This window comes from Sinohyriopsis cumingii, chromosome 8, assembly GCF_028554795.1.
Source record: "Sinohyriopsis cumingii isolate HCF-2022 chromosome 8, ASM2855479v2, whole genome shotgun sequence".
Classification (NCBI taxonomy): domain Eukaryota; kingdom Metazoa; phylum Mollusca; class Bivalvia; order Unionida; family Unionidae; genus Sinohyriopsis; species Sinohyriopsis cumingii.
In genome coordinates this window covers 85,756,412-85,777,946 of record NC_142968.1, presented here as the reverse complement: position 1 = coordinate 85,777,946, position 21,535 = coordinate 85,756,412, and the positions used below count along the sequence as shown (strand labels likewise).

The 21,535-nt window shown below is 35.5% G+C and overlaps 1 protein-coding gene across 2 annotated transcripts; it reads left to right on the top strand.

The window, feature by feature from the left end:
- The first annotated feature begins 2,339 nt into the window (after positions 1-2,339).
- Positions 2,340-20,900, top strand: LOC149794056 (heterogeneous nuclear ribonucleoprotein R-like). 2 transcript variants are annotated; one of them, XM_089968002.1, is made up of 4 exons: positions 2,342-2,471; positions 7,065-7,870; positions 11,736-11,843; positions 18,344-20,900. In XM_089968002.1, exons 3-4 carry the CDS (start codon positions 11,783-11,785, stop codon positions 20,188-20,190), a joined length of 1,908 nt encoding a protein of 635 aa, XP_089824128.1. In that variant the 5' UTR covers positions 2,342-2,471; positions 7,065-7,870; positions 11,736-11,782; the 3' UTR covers positions 20,191-20,900. The 2 variants fall into 2 exon arrangements, with proteins under 2 accessions (XP_089824127.1, XP_089824128.1); XM_089968001.1 differs by lacking the exon at positions 7,065-7,870 and having other exon boundaries at positions 2,340-2,471.
- Positions 20,901-21,535: the final 635 nt, after the last annotated feature.

Here is a 21,535-nt window from a genome sequence, read left to right as displayed (position 1 = left end):
GTAATTGCATTAACGGGTTTCATAGAGGTTGTTCGAGTAATTTCATTATTTAACGCAGCTATCACGCTTGGTAATCTTGCAACCCATTCGCGAGATCTCGTATCTTTCTGAATTATTTCCTTTGCATATTGACATCCTAATAACCGCTCAGCAAGTGCTTGATTAAATCGTTCAACAATTACCTGATCACGATGAATTGCAGTATGTCCTGCTCTATTTTGACGTTAGGTTTTTTCACCAGCGACGATACTGCACCAATAAATTCTTTGCCAGGATCAACCTGTAATAGTTGTGACAATCGTAAGGATCCTCGTTGATACATTCATTCAAAAGTAGAAGAAACTTCAGTTGTTGTTTTAGTTGCTACTAGTTCCGCTTCCTTATATCTACTTGTAACGTCAACGGTAGTTAACGCGTATTTTTATGTTAATTGACGTCTTCCAATTTTAATAGTATCATGTGGTAAAAAATAAATATCTGCTTGATGAACTTCGTTAGGAATGCTGACTTCAAAATGTGCATGCTGAATTATTTTAGGTGATGGTAGGTAATTTGCCATATTGCCTGTCGTGCTAGCCACGCTGCAGCAACAGAACGTGTAACATTTTCTGCATCAGCGAGTTTACTAATCGCTGCTCTACCCTTCCAATATCCTCTTGGGCTATAATAAATCGATTCCATTATTTTAATAATCTGTTGATTAATTACCGGTTCCGAATAATAATTTACTTTTCATTGCAGATTTTACCAACCAACTGGCTAATTGTTCTTCAAAAGAATTTTCATCGAATTTAATGCATGAATTAATTTTACGTCTGCAATATGTCGTTGTTCTAAATCTGGATTTTTATAAGCTACAAGTCGGATATCAAGTCGGGTTCGAGAACCACAATAATTATATCCAGGACGGTGTTTTTCTCCTGCGTATTTAGCCCATGGAGTTCCTGGTCATTTTCCTAATGAAGTAGCGATATCACCACCAATTTTTTTTTATTAGAAATAAATTTTTATCTATTTGTACCACTAAATCACACACACACACACACACACACACACACACACACACACACACAGAGTTGAAGATTACAAGATTTAGAACAAAATCAAATGGATTATAATGTTCTTCTCTTTCGACGATACCAAATTATGATTGTAAGTAAATGGTAGGCGAATTTAATTATAAAATCTTTCAATGGAAGTCAAAGGGAAGAGTCTTTTAATTCAACATTAATATGTAACCAAGAAAATATCAAACATTAGTATGTAACTAAGGAAATATAAACACAAAGATGTATAAGAAAGAGAGACGATAGTAAAGAAAAGAAAGTTGATATAAGGATAAACTGTTTATTAATATTGTAAGGCAGTCTATAAAGTGAGGGAAAACAGGAATAGAAGAACAAACGAAAGGAAGAAAAATGCGAGATTAAATGTAAATAGCGATTGCCACGTGGAATTCTCATACAGTTATGTCTCTGTATTCGTCTTCCCATTTATTAGTTCATTTTCAAGCGATTTAAATATATGTTTGTTATGTAATCTTCAAATACGTCCAAGATTTAATGGTTAATCTTCATAGCCAAATCTTTATAGCTGAAGTATTTAAAAAAAAGTCGAGTAAATTAAGGACCCCATTGCAGAGAAAGATTTTGCTTATTTTTAACAAAGCCTAGTTCTCCAATTTATGATGGGGTGGTTCGTTCTGATCAAAACTGTAATCATTCTCTTTACTTCTGAAAATGTATTGTTGCCACTGAAACAAAAATGTAAGTACACCCCCACCCATAACTCCCTCTTGATGAACTGTTACTTTCCAGAGTTATCAGATATCGCTTAAAAATTAGCTAACCCTTCAAGACTTGAAATCGGCATAACTTAATTAATATAATGCGTTTGCTTCGTTCGGTGTGGCTAACGTAAGTTTTCACTAGCTTTACCCAATATAAAACCTAACATATCTAAAATCATGAAACCTAATATATGTTTTAAAAATCGATGGATACCTGCTCTGAAATTAACACACACACACACACACGAGCGCACGCTAAGGCTACCTCGTATCATGCGACTAATATATAGTCCAGGTTTGGTTTATCTAAGGTGTGAATTAAAGACAATACATAGATTTATTTAGATCCCGTTTCCAGCTGCACATTAAGAAATACTAGTTTATAAGATCTTTCTTTTTACCGACTATAGACAAAAGGATATAGTGAGTATACTTCGAATTTTTGTAAATTTTGCTTGCGATAAAAACAGTTTTATTTTATGTTTTGACTGCCATAGGATGCGATAAGAGTTACCTGACCTTAGTGCAAATATTATCCATGTGGCGACACTCGCACACGCATGCGTTCTTTCTTGCGCATATCATTTAGTCAAGGAGCACGTTCCGTCGGTCAGGGAAATAAAATTCACAAATTTGCCAGTATTTTACATACTCTCAGAAAGCCACCGAGCGGTTACGTAAGGTATGCTATATTGCAACTTGTGTCTCAATATTTGCTTTAGCTTTAACTTTATAATGTACAATTCCCGCATTTGAAGAAATGCTTTGTTTAGCCGGTATACTGGTTCCGTACTACCAGAGCGATTAATCTTGCACCTCATTTTAGATAAAAGCAAGTGTTTAGCACAAAATACTAGATAATTATTAGAAGTCGTTATTACAAGTTTCATTCTTCAACATTGCACTGTATTGGCAGTTTTCTTTCCAGGTATTTGATAAGGGGCGTGGGGAGGGTAATGCGTTGTAGCCTTCGTTACAAAAGGGGTGTTAAGTAATCCACGCGTAGTCGTGAAAGTTTGCAAAAAAATCTATACAGTATAAAGTAATAAATATGTTTACATGGTGACATCGGCGCTGATTTTTAAAGCTACACGTTGCGTAGCAAAATAACTTTGGTTTAACTCGGAATTCGACTTTGTATGTCTGGTTTAACTCGAAATGCGACTATAATTCCTACTTATAAATAGTTCGACTTGCTATATATAATGCATATTTTTTTATTACTCGTTTTACAGACTGAGGTACTTTTCTTCCTTTAAAAAAAAAAATCTTGTAAAAATAAAAGCAAATCGTATAATGCATTAGTTCTACAGGTAAGACCTTGACGCTGATATTTACGTTTTGGGCGTCAGGGTCTTACAGCCTAACTAACATCACTTTGTAGTGTTTTGATGTCGACTAACATCGTAACGAAAGTCAAATTTTCAGGAATATTTCACACAACTGGCAACTAAAATAGTGGCGCTTTTCTACAAAGTAAAGTCGTAATGTTTTAGTCGGACTTTTACTTAATCAGATGTCTTTTCTCAGGACCCCCGAGTGGTCTAAAGTGCTCTCCATTATTGATCACTGCCATCTCACCTCTGCGTGGGTTTGAGTCTCAGATTCGGCTAATGTGGGTATGTGAGAAAGCTTGCCATTAGCTTCTCGTGGGTCAGTGGTTCTTTCCAGGGTTTTCCCGGTTCTCCCTCTGCCATATATAGCCTATCGTGTGCTGAAAAATGGCGTTACACCCTACAACAAAGTCTTTTCTCTAATACATTCAAATTCTCACAAGAAATGGACCCATTTTAAAGTTTTGTTGGCCTACATTTCAGCTGACTGGAAACAATGAAAGCTGGGAATGCCAAAATCAGGTTAAGTTGAAATATTCTTTAACAAAACGAATAAAAATGTGCCTGTTGGAACTGTAAAGTAACATTTTGTTTCGTTCAAGAAACATCCACCACATGAACCTACTTAAACATACATCAGCATACCAAGACTACCGTCGCATTGCAACACATTCAAATTTCTGTCAACAGAACATGAAAATGTGTCCATTTGCAAGTATCATATTTTCATTCCTCCAGGATAAAGACAGCACAGTAAGTTTATTAATTACACATAAGTTAGTGGAATAGTGTCGATATATGTTGCCAAATGTGAGATATTTCTGAAACTTTGACTATTTGTTCCGATGTCAACAACATTGGAAGATGCTATACAAGGCCGTTATTTGGATAGTAAGACATAGCACTTAAACAAAACGTGCTATGTCTTACATTGTAGGACTAGTAATGCATATACTTTTAAAACTAAGAACAGTTCTTTTAATGCATTTTTATTCATTGGCATTTTTCTTCAGAAGTTTGTCTTGTGGATGAAATTGGCACAATTATCCCATGTCATTTTTCACATGACCCATTAAGGAAAGGTGCATGATTGATAGAACCAATGTCAAAAATTGCTTGTTGAGCAGAATAATTTATAAAGGATGCCCAGAAATGTAGGATAATCAGCACTGATGCGATTTCTGTTCTGAAGCATCTCTGGTAAAATCACTTAAACTGATAGTTGGTACACTACATGATTGAGACTCACCTTGTAGTAACTGAAAAAGCTTTTATACCAAGGACTGATTTTCATGAATTTCATGCGTCCAAAAACTGAGATGTGTGCTTTTACACCGATTTTGGCATCGTGGATTACCTTGAACTTTGTGCATGTTTTTATATAACAAGGGCACTAATTATTTGATGGGAGTTGAATTTTAACAAGGCAAGCTGCACGACTTGAAGCACATGTAACAGAACCTCACTTTTTCAAGTCATTTCTGTAAACAAATTTTTGTATCCAGTACTGTTGGAAACAAACATGGAGTGTGCGAGAATAGCTTGTTGCAATATACTAAATTGTGTTAATTATGAAGTGAAACTAGATTTGTGGTGATTGCCATTCTTCAGGGTTTCCTACTTTTTCAGTAAATATGTGCACTGGCAGATGTAAATTAAATGTGCTATTGTTTAATGTAACACCCAACACTGCCTAGTAGTTTACATTAAACTTTTGACATCTTTCTACATTTGTTTGACAGCAAGGTAATACTAATTACATGCAAGAAGTTTATTACATTATGGCAGCTATAATCTAAGCTTTTTCAGAGCATTAGCACTTGTTTCATGTACAGTGGTCACACTTGCATTAGAAACATGTCAGCTAATTGCAACCAGACTCGATAATTTCACATTGTTAGCTCCGAACCCATGGATCAAGAAAACAATTTTCAGCTTCTGGCATTTGTATATTTAAAAGTAATATATGAAAACAGTTTAGAAAGTATTTCTATATAGTTTTTTCATATTCTGTGCATTTCTAAAAAAAATTGTGATCTATTTTAATTCTTGCAATTTAGAGAATTACAAACAGTGCAGTTGTGAATTGACATCCTGAGGCTGGAGTATATGATAACTGTTGAAACAATTTATATAATATTGTGTTGAATATAATTTTCCTCAAATAAAATCTTTTGTGATCTTCTGTTGTTAATTTCCTTGCAATGGAGTTCTTAGGCAACTAAGTTGGTAAGGCTTGGTGACCAAATTGGAAATAGCTGTGACAAGTTTTTTTTATGGGTTATCCAATGGCTGCAACATCTTGTCGGATGCTTGGAGCACTGAGCGTTGAAGCCTGCAAGACAAACACCTAGGTGATTTTATTGTCATTACCTGTAGAAAGAATTCTTGCAGCAACAGTATCCACATTTTTCAGGAGTGTTTGATTAATTTTTACTATGTAAATTTGCGTTTATTTTGGTTGTGAACAAAAAGTATTTAGTTTCGTACAAAATGTGAGCTTGCAGAGCTGTTGCTCTTAAGAACAGTAATTTCTAGAATAAACTCTGCAAAAAGAATTTGTTTAGATAAAAATTCTTTTATGTTGGCATTTATTTTTTTTAAATAAATTTACAATTGCAATAAATCTACTGCCATGATATTTGACGAGCAATGAACTGTTTTTACAAATTGCTAATTCTTAATACTGTCTCACATTAATGGAAATTTTCAACATGTTGTTGCTTTTAATTTTACACATTAATGCAGCAGAAAGAATCTAGTTACCACTACGGTGAGAAAGAAGTTGAATAGTTCTTCTATGGAAGGAAAGTAAGAAACTGATTATTTAAATATATAAAAAAAAATGCTCCTGCCATTTGATTGTGCATATAGTTAAAACATCTATCCATATGCATCCTACATTATTCCACAGTAACTAGAGTTCCCCACCATTTACCATTATGAATCTGTAAATGGATTGCATGTGGCTCAAGGAAATGCTCATCATTTGGGTGGGTTGGTTGTAAAATTTGTTCCACACATCAGCATTAAAGGTGTATCAGAGATGTGAACCAAACTGTTGACCTGCAGATATGTAACTTGCACTTTGGTTAAAGATAAATTTGGGTTTTGTAGTTAAACACAATTTATCATCGGCACATGATAGTCTATATTTAGTAGTCAGTATAACTAATAGAGGATAACCAACTGGTCTACTTGCGATCTTTCTCACATATTCAGTTAGTCTGGTCTGAGGCCTGAATCCAATCCAAGCGAACAGGCAAGATGGTAATGATTAGTAAAGGCAAGTGCTTCAAAGCGCTTGGCCACCAGAGGTCCCACTAAGAGGAAGGTCAGAGCCTGTTTTTTTGGAGGCCAGTGAATGCATTCTAAACATTAAGTTTGTATCTCAGACTTGGGCATGATATGTGATAACCAAACTTGTTGATTGGTCTATAATGCCATTTGTGCCTATAGATAGATATATATATATATATATATATATATATATATATATATATATATATATATATATATATATATATATATATATATATTTTATGGACTGTTTAACATTGGGTTGGCTAGTGTACTATTTCAGAATGCTTGTTTTTACGTTTATTTCTTAATTTCTTACATATTGCTTGGCAAGCTCAGTGGGCACTGTGTATTCTCTCAAGATTAAGCACATCATACAACAAATGTGTAATTTTTTCAATAATTATTAAATGATTTTATTTATGCATCCTGGGATATGCTTTGAGAAAAGTAGTTCTAATGTTTAATTCTTATATTGTTTTTCTTGCACAAAATGGTTTGAAGATTCTTGAACTGTTTTTAACAAAATGTCGTATGGGACATAACTATTTAAATTTATTGTGTTTTTTCATAATGACGTATCAAACAATCGACATGTATACTTGTTTTTTATACTTAGTTTGCATTTTTATTTATTTCAGCTTTTCAGGGATAGCCGGTCCATAGGACAGCTTATTAATCTTAGGAAAAAAAGTCTATAAAACTTTATCCTTTTAGTCCTATTTGATTATATCAAAACTGAGGCCTCTTGTTGAGGTCTCCATTTTTCAATTGCTTTAAGTAAAATACATCTTGAAAAAGATGTCATTAACAATTTGATGAACAAAATTTGATGTCTCCAGTTGTAACCTCTGCGTCACATGCAGTTAATCTAATAGTTGCTCTTTATTCTTCACATTGCATGGCCATTATAAGACCCATTTACATGTATATCAAACCAATGGTATGTATGGATTTAGTAATCATAGTTCTTACTTTCAGCTGTTTGTCCAGGTGATCAAATTACATTACTCTCAGGGTCCTTTTGTGATTTGATGGTCACCTTTTGGACATGCACGGTGAAAACTGATATTTGACGACAACGCACAATTTTGTTTTTGATCTTGCTATATAAACATCTAGATATATACCATATTTCAAGCATTTTGTATCTTGGGGTTCCATGGTTGAAATATGCATTAAAATTTTGCCAGTTGCACTTGGCAAGTCTTTGACTCCACTTGAAATACTCAGCTTCTCTTTATGAAAACAAACAAAAAAACCATGGGTAATGTTGAGAAAGAACTCCAGAGATTTATACCCAAGATAAAGTTGTATGCTCATGTCAGTCCTGTAAGTGGGGATGCAATAGGGTTGACAAAATTGCAGGCAAAGCAGTGGAGGTTGCTGGACATCATCATGGGTGCCCAATCAGTGCTGCTTCCAATCTTCTATAGGCAGTGGAAAGGTAAGACACGGAGTAAGCTACAAAAATTGTTGTTTGCAGAAAAGGAAATGACCATGGCAATAAAAATGAGCCAGATGGAAGACTTGATAACTCGATAGGATCTACTTGTATTTGACCTGGCAATCTCAAAGTGGGACAAATTATGATGGTGACCAGTTCTTGGTGACAAATATACAAATTGCACGATGACCCGGTCACAATGTGAGAAGGTTGTATGCCTCTGAAGAAACTAGGAGATGGCCTTGTGTTTCCAGGAACTGAAAGACTTGATATACCAGAAATATGCCAGTAACCTGATAACCTTGACATGTCATCTGGCACCACATAGTAAATTGACTGAAGACTGAATTTGCCCAGAACTAGTGATTTGAGAAACTCTGGAATTAACAGTACTTGGATGGAATATATTGAAAGATGCAGTTTCTCAGATACTTCAAGATGAATGATAGTTTGGAACTTGATTTACTTGTATCCACATTCACATGACATAATTGCAACTGGAACCAAGTCTGATGTATAATATTTAATGCAGTTGCATTAAAGGTCGGCTTTGGTTACATATGGTACCTGTGTCATACTGGTCTTTCAATCAAACACTTTTCAGCAGTTGTCCCTTGCTGTAGAGCATCTTGGTATAATGCCATCTCTGATCAAACACACACGTGTTCATGGATTCCATTATGCTGGTTGAATTTTATTATAGCATATAATGCACACCATTGTAGGGCAGCCATGTCATTCACTCTATTTATATGGTCATCTTTAGCAGCATTATAGCGAGGGACTGCTAGAATTGACTGTTGATAGTGCAGACCAAAGTATGAACATTGTAGACATGCATATGTACCTTTATGAAGTCTAAGTTAGGTCAGTCTATACTGTTCTGATTAAGGTTGTCTGCTTGTGTAAACTCGATGTGCAATAAAATGCGATTATTACATTCAGATGCCACTTTTTACTTTCATGTATCATCTAGTGCTATGGATTCTAGAAGAGATTCAACTTAAAAGGACAAGGTAGCAATTTCAGCTTTTTATTAAATGTGAACATGATTATTTGACAATTGTCTTGATGGTACTGTGAAAGAAAATTAAAAAGTGCCTGGAAAGTATTCAAACAGTTCTGAAATCTTAATGATTTGACCTGCCATACATTGGCTGCAAAGGATTTCTTGCAGAAAACTGGTTGCATGCAGAAAGAAAAAAAAATCAATCCGGTGCCAACATAACTGTTATTTATGCGGTTGATAAGAGCAGTAAATGGTCATGCACATCTTATGAATTTTTGTTGTACATGGCGATAGATAATATGGTATGAGAATCGTAAGAAAATGCACGTCAACATTCAGTTTTTGCAATTTTGTGTTTATTGTTTGGATCAGATTAAATGTATTTCAGAAGAAATCATCCTTTAGATTTCAGATGAACAGTGCAGACCAATATCTGACACGCGTCTTGACTATTGCTGATTCATTATGATCTTGCCACTTTTTTATGACAATATATTTATCTTCTTTGAGACTAATGACATTTCAGTCCATTTCACCGACAACTCCCTGTAGGTGGATGCTATTTTATTTCTGTGAAACGTATTAAAATATACATTGGTACAGATGATTATAGTACGGTTTTTCCCTCTATATTAGTGAACTGTATTGCAAAGAATTGTACGCCGGTTTACCTAAGCGTGTAATGTTTCAATGGGAATGGGTTGTAGGTTCTGTATAATAATGCAATTCTTTGTTGTGGCAGATGACCTCACATCACAATGGCTATAATAACATTACCTGTCTGGACTGTTTGTTGCTACGTATGCATTGTAAATGGGGCAAAATTCAGAACCTGATTCATCTGCATTGTGAGATATCACTACATATTAGAATTTTTGAGCATTGATGGTATCATTTGCTATTCATGTAGCAGACAATTTTTTCCAAAGAATCAGATTTAATACACATCTTAATAGTATTAAATAGATCCTCACTTTCTTTAAAACATCATCAGTAAAATTTTCCATGTGATGCATCTTGAATAGAGTGCAGAAAATTGTTATTTCATTTGTTGTGTATTAGGAGGGTGTGTGTGATTAGGTGTATTTTTTAAAATGTAGCTTAAAGTTTTCAAGTCATTTTGCTATGAGTCCATGCGAATGATGACTTGTTCCTAGGCCGCATGAAAGCCCTTCGTGGGCCTTAGTTTGCCCACCCCTGCTCTAACCATTAGGCCACAGGAGTGGTCCCTTAGGTAAGGGATAATTTACAAAGGTTTTTAGCATGTAGTTTTTATACACATCTTGTCAGCAGTGATGCATTATGTATATATGAGGATAATAAAGGCAGGACGAAAGTTTAGCGATAAATTGTCACCAGTGAATAAGGAATATAACTATCTTTGGAAGAGCACATTTTGCATCATTTGGTCTTTATGACTAGATGGTGCGTTTGAGTTGGTTTCCATATACATGCCTTTTTCATGTCTACTTGTGGACAATTTACATTGGGTTTGGAAAAGGTCTAAAATTTGAAAATTGCTTTTCTGGGTCAGGAAAAAAATGAAAAATGACCCAAAAAATCAAATTATTGTCAAACTGTCTGAATCAGAAACTGGTAATGTTATGCTGTTTTGCACATTGGAGGATGTTTAGTATATAGATATGGAACTATTTGGAATGTCTGCAAATTTAAATATTTTGGTTTGGAATCTGTAATTTGTGGAATTAACTGTGTTTGCAGTATTTCTTTTGATGTGTTTATTTTGAACTCTATATTATTCAAAGGTTAAGCAGGGTTTTTGTATCTCAATATTGTATTGTACCATAATTAACCTGAAAGACCAAATCCTTTATTTTTGTGGTTACCATTTTTAAGTGTGTATTGGTTTGAAATAGTGCCAAAAAACTTCAAAACACAATCAGTTTTGCAGATGCACTCTATATCGGTAACATTGGGGGTAAATTAATGCAACTCGTTGAAATTGCATTTGTTCTAGTGTCCAACTTAGTGTCTTGTCTGGCTCCAGTATATTGTAAATTGTACCTGACCCTGTTATCAAAAGTATTTACTGGGCACATTTACAACCTAGCTGACAATTATTTATTTCTTCTCCGACCTTTACCCTTTTTATTTAAATTTTTACTATTCATAACTTTTTGTAACCTAGTATGTTTGATATAGCAACTTTTAGGTTTACCTGCATGATTTATATCATAATTATGCATCTTATGATCTGTCTACAAAGAACAGCATTTTACCATTGCAGCCACCACTGAAAACTAGTTTTCTGCTTTGAAAGTCTTATGGCTTGAAGAGTTTCAATGTAGGTGTGCCAGATAAATACTTTTGAAGACTTGAGTTTGGGTACCATTCGTAATGGACCAGAGAAAGACGATAGTCGATAGTACTGTTATTCCAGTGGTTACATAATTGTACACCATGATCTTTTCTGGGATACTGCTAGTGACTACTAAATTTGGAATAGTGATGTTTTTGGCTATTCCATGATTTTTTTTTAGTGGAAACCTAGTGGAGCAATTCAAAGAAAGAAGTAAATCTAAAATATGGCAATCAAAATCTTGTAAAATGCTATACCATGCTGTTTGACTTCTCTCCTGTGCTTGAACATATAATATTGAGGCTTTGTTTACTAAATTAACCATCTCATGAAATGTGTCGCTTGATTCATAAAAGTGTTCATACTGTAGCATTTTGTTGTTTGAAGTACATATATTTGTGATCTGTGGTACACAAGGACAAATATAGTAAATCTTGGATCCAGCTCTTGGAGAAACTTTACTACAAGTAGACTATTTTATCAAAGATGCAATTTAATTCTAATTTAAATTTAAAAAGCTTGTTTCCTTATTGCAGGTACCCAAATTGTTTTTAAAGCTACCTGAGTGATAATACAAGGCAGGATGGAGGTAGATGAACCTGAAAAGCAGGAACCAATGGAAGACGAGGAAATGGAAAATGATGGTAATTCCACATTCTGCAGTTTTGTTTTTGTACTTTGCAGGACTAAAATGCCAGTTGTAGTTGCATTGTAGTATTTTATCTGTCATCATGAATCTTTGTTTTTACAAGTTCTTCACAACAGTCACCGGACAATTTGCACATGGATTGGTAGGGGAGCACAAAGGCCTTTTGGGTATGTTGTCAGAGGCACTAACTCATCTGCTCCCATGGATTTGACTCTTGGCTTGACCAGTGTTATGTGAGGAAGCTTGGCAGTCGCTAATTAGTCCTGCATTCTTCCAGGATTATGTGTACTAGTGGCCATGTCGAGCCTTTTATGTGTAGAAAATTGGCATCCAGCCTTTGAAACTATAAACAAAACCAGTTGGTGCCAACCAGTCATGTAATATAGCCATTGTTACTATAAGTAGAAATGTTTTAAGAAGTGGAGCAGGAACCTTAATTGCATGTTGATCTTTATTTGTTTAACTGATTCCGTCATGAATGACATTTTCAAAAGTGCTTAACAGAATATGTCCATATTCAGTTGAAGGCATTGTGACATAGATGACTTTAAAATTCATACAAATTCTGAAATGCAATTTGACGACAGCTATTATTAGTCAAAAAATAATAAGTGACAGGGATGGTCCTGGCTTTTAAAAAGCTGTCGCCAAAAAAATCGCCAACCTCAATACTTTGTCGCCAATTTTCAAAAAAAGTGTCGCCAGAACAAGTAGTGTACATTTTTCCAAGTGTTAATTTAGTCTATTAATGTAACAGGCAATGAAAATTACAAAAAGATGGGTTAGTTAATACTAATAATTACAACAAGCATTAGCAAAATGTTACAAAGTGTTACATGAAGATCCGTCGCGATTTTAGGGCTGCCCACTTGATGAATGCAGTTTCAAAGTCTAATTTTTCACATCTGTACATGCTGATTCTCATTAAATTCTCGAGAGATGAGATGCAGAGTTTAATTCTGATGTCAGTTTTTATGAGGTTCATCTTACTGAATCCACGTTCACAGTCTACAGTGCTGACAGGTGACACCAGTAGTCTCTCAGCAGCCCTCCCCCCATGGCTAGCTTCACAAAGCTTGTAGTGAATTACTTCCTAAATCCCAAGAATGATCACTGAATGCTGTATAAATTTTCTCGACAAGCAAAATAGGATCTCCATTCCCATGAATGAAACTTACACGAGTCAATACCTGGCAATATTGGATCGTATATATAAGCATAAATTCACACCCAATTTAGTTATTCTTTCACTACTGTATTTTGAGAAATAATTATTTTTAATTATGCAAAACTGGTTTTTTTTTGCTATTTCTTGTTGAGGAGTTTAAGTCTCTGCAGCCGTAACACGGGATTGATGGCAAAAGAAAAAGATCAATGAGTAAAATGCTGCACTGGCGACATATAATTGTGATTGAGATTTTTTCCATTTGCTTTGTATTTATACACAGTAGTCGGTACTTAAAAGGTAATCAGTTTTCTATGAAGGTTCAGCAAAACTACTGTATTGGTATATGAAAAAAAAACAAAAAAGCAGAAGGATTAGCCATTCAATTAATTGTATCTGTTCTATTCGCGTCTCCAGAAGTCGGTCAGTTGTAGGTATAGTTCGGTAGCATGATTGACTGTATCACAGCATACAGTACTCTGCCCAAATGTCAGCTTAAGCAGATTATGATGTAACAATGCACTGTAAAGATGGGGTTGTCAATACGAACAAAGGATCGTTTGTGTAACAGATTCATTGCAATGCATTGCTTAGTTAAGTTTGTGGCTTCCTTTCGTTCTCCCTTGTAATTTATCCAGTCCAAATCCATGAGTGTATGTACAAATTAAATAACAAAAAAGTCTGTTGTCAAAAAAATCGCTAGATGGATATTTTTGTTGCCAATAAGGAAAAAATGTCGCAATCTGCGACATTGGCGAAGCCCAGGACGATCCCTGAAGTGACTTCACAAAAGCCAGTGTGACAGAAAGCATGCTGGGAGAGAGGGCTTTCAATTGATGTTTATCTGTCAAAAACTGATTATTAGAACAAATGGAAGAACATTTAGATGACCTCTTCAGAAGCCTTTAACAGAATTTGATTGTGTTTGACTAAAATCTAGTATAAAGTACCTTTCAGAATTGGACAAATGATGCACACAATATTACCTTTTCTTTACTGGTCATAGATCAGATGAGCTTCCACTGTTATCACAAGTTTGCAATTACTACTGCTATAATGCTACATGAAACTTGACAAATTGTTCTTAAGTGAGAATCGTATGAATCTGAATTCCAGTTCTTTCTCCACAGCAGCTTCATAATACTGTTACTTAGTGAAGGGCCCTGAATGGCCCAGTCTTTTTTGGGTCCATCATATGCTGAACAAAAAATGGCATTGAACTGCACAAAACCAACCAATCAAATCCTGCATTAGCATGGGAGTTTTGCTGAAAGACTTGTACATTTAATTGCATTATAATTTGAAAGATTAAATGGACATTTTCTTAACAAAAACAACTTTTTTAAAGGGTGTGTTGAAGCGATTGATGCAAAAATTATCACACTTGAAAATGTATATCAAAACGTGTCTGGTTGGGCAAAAAAAATATCTACTCTATTTCTCATTGCTAACTATTGCATTTTTTCCTCTTGGTAAAACTTTTTGTAAATATAATTCCCAAAACTAATTTGCACATTTTATTCAGCTGTTTTTGCCCAGTACTTTGAAGTGCTTAGTACATTATTATATATATTACTTTTCACATATATATCAGTGGTGCACAACAAAGTCCTGGTTGCATTTTCTAAAACCACTCTAGGACCACAAACACCAATTTCCATATAATTACTGTTCATGGGCTAGATTGCTGTGTTGTTTTAATTTGTCCTGAGGGCCGGACAGAACACGTTTGTGGGCCAGATCCGGCCAGTGGGCCTTGGGTTGTGCACCCCTGATATATAGTGTTTAAAGCAAAAAAAACCTTGTCTGCCTAGTCTAATTTTAAAACCAGTGCAATAGGAGATGCACAAAACTTAGGGGCCTTATGAATCTTGCTGTAATATGAATTGTCGGTATAAGGTTAAAATGCATTGTTATATGTATTAAATGTAAAATTGGGTCTTTGACAACCAAAATGAGGAGTGTTTGATGCATTGTTTTGTTGTTTTGATATCGGTGAATATATAATTCTTTTATATCCTGTAATGGTCTGCTTTGTGAATTTAGACAGTCCAGTTATATTTGTAAATTGAAGAATTATCATATATTTAAACAGTCATGTGGAGTTCAGAACATTTTATATTTATATGAATTTTTAAAAAATTATAAATCAAAAATGATTTTAATTTCATGTGTATTGCATTGCATCAGTTATAAAAAAAATTTTTAAATTTAATGAAATATTGCCTAAAACATGTTAATGGACCAAAGCATTTGGCAAAGTTACGTACATTTTGTAACAAGCAAATAGCATTTCTACTGCTGCAATAATTACTTAGAACTTATGTATCATCTACATGTCGTTTACATATTTTCAAAGTTGTAAGGAATTTTCTCTTGACTGATAGTTACTCTTCCAGTGACCAGCCTCTGGGCCTTAAAATGGTACTTTTGTCCTTCCACCAGTAAATCATGCGCATGAAAATGTGAACAGACCACATATTGCTACTGTTCCCCCTATTCATATGTCATGTGCTTTTCTTTGTACCCATATTTTAACTGTTTGAGGAAAGAATGGTAAGCAGATCTTCATAATGGTAAGGGACATAAATTTGGATAAATCCAAAATATGTATTAGTCTTTCAACAACTTTAATATAAAAATCCAAATTTCTTTAGCACCCTTAGTTCTTTTAGGCATATTGGATTTTTTTAAAAATCAGTAAGCCTGATTGATATTTCACTTGGATTGCAGGAGGGGCCCAGTCTGAAATTTGAAAGGTTCAAGGCTTTGGGCTATCAATATTTTTGGTCACTAGTTAACACTAAATAATAAAAACAAATTCACAAATTCATCTTCTGTGAAATGTGTTTGGATTTTGATTTCTTCAGTTTCATTGTATCCATCAGTGTGCCTTGCATACCTTTTCTATTAGAAAGTCGTTCAGCTTACCACAGTACCTGCGTATACTTCTGAATGCTTGCTTAAACATCACATGCCCTTATATCACTCAATTGAATCAGCAAACAATTCTCTATTGCTGGTTTAATAGACAAAGACCTTAGTCACCCCAAGACAATGTGAATCTATAAAGACAAACAATATACGTGGGCACTACAATGGCAATTTGCAACATGTATGTTGGTCTGGTTTATGGACTCTATCACTGGTAGCCAGAATCCTTGTTTTTATCAGAAAAATCTGTACTTACAAGTGGTCCTTGTTGCAAGTGATAATCTGCAGTGGTGACCCACATGCACAAGTTACTGTCAGAAATACCCATAGAGAAAGGCCAACGCTTTAATGCGACCAGCGGCCAACATATTTGTAGACAGATATAAAATTTACCCCTCACATGCGGCCAGATTTTATTATTAACATGAACAGAACCAATATTTAATTATGTTAAGTTAAAAAAAACTAGACTGTCTTTCCCGATGTCTTTTACCAGATGGAGTTTTTGTAACAAAGAAATGTCTAAAGTACATTTACCATTATTATTATATCATTAGTGCCAACGTTGGCAGGAATGGAGTCAGCCTATGTTTTGATAGAGCTCGGGGCTTCACACATGTGATTTTTTTTTAAAAATTGGCAATTACAACCGACATAAATGTCAAGATCATGACATGGTCAGAGAGGCTAAAAATAGGTTTTGTGGATTAACACATACACACAGAAACTATCAACTTTGAACAAAGACTGAAAAAAATCATGTGAGTACATGTATCACTTACTTTATAACAAGGATTTTCATATACAAAAGTTTCGTATACAAAATTAAATTGCATCAGTTTGCAATTGGCAACATAGGAATAAATTTTTACAAAACTGTAACATGTCATCTCGTAAATGAAGAAATAATACTTTTGAAGAAAACGCAAGTTATTCTCAACTTGACAATGGGGTCAGTTTACTGTCTGAAAGATTTTATGTTAGGAAGATTCAAATAAACAAGATCGTAAAATATAATGAAATATTCTGTAGCAGTGGGGTAAATGGAAAGAATCATTTTGAATATGAAACAACGTATGTACCAAGATTTAAATAACGTTTTTGAATGGTTTTGTACTGCGCATGCCGTCAATATATATATAGCATTTCACACCTAAGCCAAAACACTATTACTGCTACTTTGAAATGTTTTTAAGACGAGAAGAATGTTTTAATAATAAATGCTACTTTTAAATGAAGATATCAACTGCTTCAAGTTATATGTAGCTTTCCTACTATATACCCCTCTAGAAAGGCCACCCGTCTTATAAGGGGCCATCCATTTAGTATGTATGCAAAAATTTGGCAAAGCTTGACATGTACACATGCATGCTTTACTACATACATACACACACACACACACACCACCTGCATATGTACGCTTGGTGCACCCCCACCCACCAAATTCTATAGAATGGCCTATATTTAATCCATGCAGAAACCATAAAGGATTAATAATAATGTGCTTAATAAAACAGTCTACGAACCTTGTATATCTGGCTACATTAAAGAAATAAGCGGTATAACTTTAAACGGTTTGTCTATGTCCGCTAAAATTCAAACGCCGACTTAACCCAGTCGAACAGGTTGCATATTAGACAAATTATTGTCGCCATCCACCCCCACCCCACCCCGTTTCCTATGAATACATACATTATCAGTAGACACCCTCCCATACACAAGCGAATTTATTTGGGTTACTACCCCATCCCCCCATGCTTTAGTCTGGATTACAATAAAAACTAAAACATAAGCATACCCAAAACATTTCCTATATCAGCACACATCTTGTTTCTTTTTTTCATTCGTTTAGAACAGTATAAGCGGTCACTGTTGCAGCAATTAAATAAAGGTTGGTGGAGTTGATTCCTGTTTTACGGTGCTGTCATTCATAGCAGTGTCAAAATGCATATTTTGTTAAGATAATGCAGTCGCTGCTTCCGTTCATCTTGTGCTTTATGACTGTGATCGGAAATGACAGGTAGTCGCTTATGGTGGAGGTCACTCATAACGGGTTTAACTGTATTAACATTTAAAATTGCCATATTGATTGCCAGTGAAATCCTGTTGATGTGCTAGGCATCGATTCTTTATGGTGTAATTTTAGCTACAACACTTGGATTATTTTTGTTGGATTACAAGAGAATGAGTGGTCAGGCTATTTTTTGCCAAATACAAAAAGGATTAATACTGTAGAATAAATTAATACATTGAAAGAGAAGGCATCTTATTAATCGGGGATTAAAAGAACAAGAAAAGTGTTAAAGCAACAGTGACATGGTTCCTTTACATTTTTTGGCATTTGTTACTATAGACATGAACAGTGACATTTTTTCTTTTCTTCCTTCATAATGCAGATGCTGCCAGTGAAGATGAGGACAAACTTCTTGAGGATGATGGTGAAGATGGTGAAGACGGAGAGGGCAAGCCCTTGAAAGGAGTGGCCATGCTGAGAGCCTCAGACGACTACAAAAAGATGAGGGAATATGGTATCAAGGATGGTGTTGCTGTGGAGGTCATGAAGCTCTTCTCCAAAGAAAACATAACCTGGGAAGACCTTGATGAAAGGGCACAGGTTGCCCTAAAGGAGTTCCCATGGAAAGATGCCATTGCCATGCTGAAAGTGATCCGGAGAATTCCACTGAAACATGTCGTGAACAAGAGTGCTTACCTGTGCAGCATGATGAAGTTATACAGACACCACAAGAAGAACTATGGTGCAAGTGCCAAGTTCAACCCTCCTGGTCCTGATCATGACAAGTTGACTGAGATCTTGGAGAAGAATATGTACCCACTGGACATCACACCTGGGCAGAGAAAGTATGGTCCACCTCCTGGATGGGATGGTCCTGCTCCAGGTCACGGACATGAAGTTGTCGTTGGGAGAATCCCAAGGCAGTACTATGAAGATAAGCTTGTCCCCCTTTTTGAAGATTTTGGCAAGATTTATGAATTAAGGCTTATGATAGATAGCCATACTGGATACAACAGAAATTTCTGCTTTGTCACATTCTGCGACAGGGATGCAGCTTCCAAGGCATGTCGTCTGCTGAACCATTATGAGGTCCGACCTGGCAAGACCCTGAATGCAAGCATATCTACATCCAAGACACGATTGTACATCGGAAACATCCCGAAAGGAAAGGGCAAGGATGAGATATATGAAGAATTTAGCAAACTGACACCTGGAATTGTTGAAGTCATTCTGTACTGCAGTCCAGAGATGGAGGAAAAAAACCTTAAGAACAAAGGCTACTGCTTTTTAGAATATGAAGATCACTCAGCTGCAAACACTGCCAAGAAAAAGCTTGAGAATGGAAGAACTGAGGTGTGGGGATACGAGGTTGTCGTCGACTGGGCCGAGCCACAAGAGGATCCAGATGAAGAGGAAATGAAGAAAGTCAAGGTCATTCACATTAAAAACTTGTCCTCTGAAATGACTGATGAAGAACTAAGGGAAGCATTTGCCAAGTTTGGCAAAATTGAGCGAATCCAGAAAGTACGTGATTATGGATTTGTTCACTATGCCAACAGAGAAGATGCCGTAAAAGCCATTGAAGAGATGGATGGAAAGCCATTTGGAAAGTTCACTTTAGAAGTATGTTTGTCCAAGTCCCAACTTGTCAAAAAGAAGAGGCGTGATTATGATGACAGGAGAGGGGGACATAGAATGGGTTTTGGAATGGGAATGCGTATGGGGATGGGTGGTGGATTTAGAGATGGTGGTGGATTTAGAGATAATAGGATGGGCAACATTAGTAGAGGGGGCATGGGAGGTATGGGAGGTAGAGGCATGGGAGGAGGTGGCATGCGGGGAATGGGTATGGGAATGAGGAACCAGATGGCCATGATGCAGAACATGCAGATGAACATGAATATGATGAACATGATGGGTAGTGGAGTGCCAAACCAAGGAATGTTTGATGACTACATGGGATATGAAGAGGACATGGACTACCAGGGTGGCTATGTCAACACACAAGGTGGACGAAGAGGATTGGGTGGGCAGATGGGAAGAATGGGCATGATCCAGGATGTGGGGTTTGGAGGATATGATGACTATATGGATGACTACGGATATGGTGGTGGTTTTGGTGGGAATAGGGGCAGAATGGGAGGAGGTAATAGGCAGGGAGCCATGTTTCCACAGAAAAGGAAAAGTGGGGCAGGGGCAGCAGGGTGGGGTAATAAACGTCGCAGGTAGATGAATTGGGGAGAATTCAGGCACTAAAATGGTTTAAATGCAGCTTGATGCACTTTCTTCATGTCATTATTATGTCATATTAGTCATTAAATAACTACATTTTGGTCATTCTTCATAGATAAAGGAAAGATACTTAGTCAAATTCATATAGTTATCCTTTTGAACAGACATATAAATCTTTCTTTTTATGCACATCATTTTTCACAGGAATATCATTGTAAGATAACATTGACAAAATTGGCTTTGATGTCCCATTGAGAATTTTCTTTCGTGTTGTTTTTTATGTGTAAAAAAAATTTCCCATCTCCATGCATTTAGGAACAGCGCCCTTAATGCTGAGTGCAACTGCTGCAGTGAGATGGTTGCCTAATACTTAGCACTTTTATGAAAAGGGAGAAAATACTAGATGCTTTCTTCGGGGTCTATTAGTGAATAGCTGTTTATTCCCAGAATGTTGCAAGTAAACAAGGTCTGCTAAAGCATGATTCTTGTTCAAGACTGGCAATACAGAATCTCCAAGGTGAATCATGTATTGGTGTATGCACAAAGATTAAAAGGTTTTCAACATAATTGGGTACTTAAATTTTTGTCTTCAGACTTACCTATTGAATACAGTTTCAAAAATTGTAAGAAATATCAACTGGTAAAATCTGTCGTTATGATCAAACATGTTTGATGCTGTATATTGGAATAAACTTTTTAGAATTTAACCCTTTTTGGTTTTGTTTTTAAAGTATTTTCATTTCTAAAACTGATGTGATTGATACATCTTTGGGTTCGAGTATAAAAATGTTGGACCTATGAACTATTGCATTCATGACAGGTTAGTGCTTAAATGCACCTGATCTAAATGTTGCTGATCAAATGCAGCAATAAGAATACTAGCTTGAAGACCATTAAAATTTATACACAATAAAGATCAACTCTTAACGGACAGCCACTGGTTAAAGAAACCAGAAGCTGTAAATCTTTTTATCTTTATTTTAAAAAAATTCTGATAAAATTTACCAATTGGACTGGTTTTTTTTAAATGTTGGTTGTACATGTAAGGAATTAAATAATAGCATCCAGACTTGGAAAAAAATAATCATATTGGGAGACAATTTTACAGAAGGTGAACAACATGCCCATATTTCTTGGAAAAACTCGTTTGGTTTGGCCTTTTTCTTCTTAAATTGGTAGATTATACTAAGCTATTCTTTCAAATAATAACCATCATTTTCAACATGACAAATTCTCAATTGCCAAATTTTATTCCAGAAGGGAATATGCAAATTTTTATATCGAATGTCAAGGTGATGCAATATTAAAGTCCACTGTGACATGCCCTACATCACATCCATGC

Bases quoted from the DNA above. Each gene is read 5' to 3' on its own strand.
- LOC149794056 (XM_089968001.1), top strand. From the start codon at position 11,783: ATGGAGGTAGATGAACCTGAAAAGCAGGAACCAATGGAAGACGAGGAA. The intron at 11,844-18,343 runs GTAATTCCACAT...TTCATAATGCAG, and splicing joins CGAGGAAATGGAAAATGATG to ATGCTGCCAGTGAAGATGAG.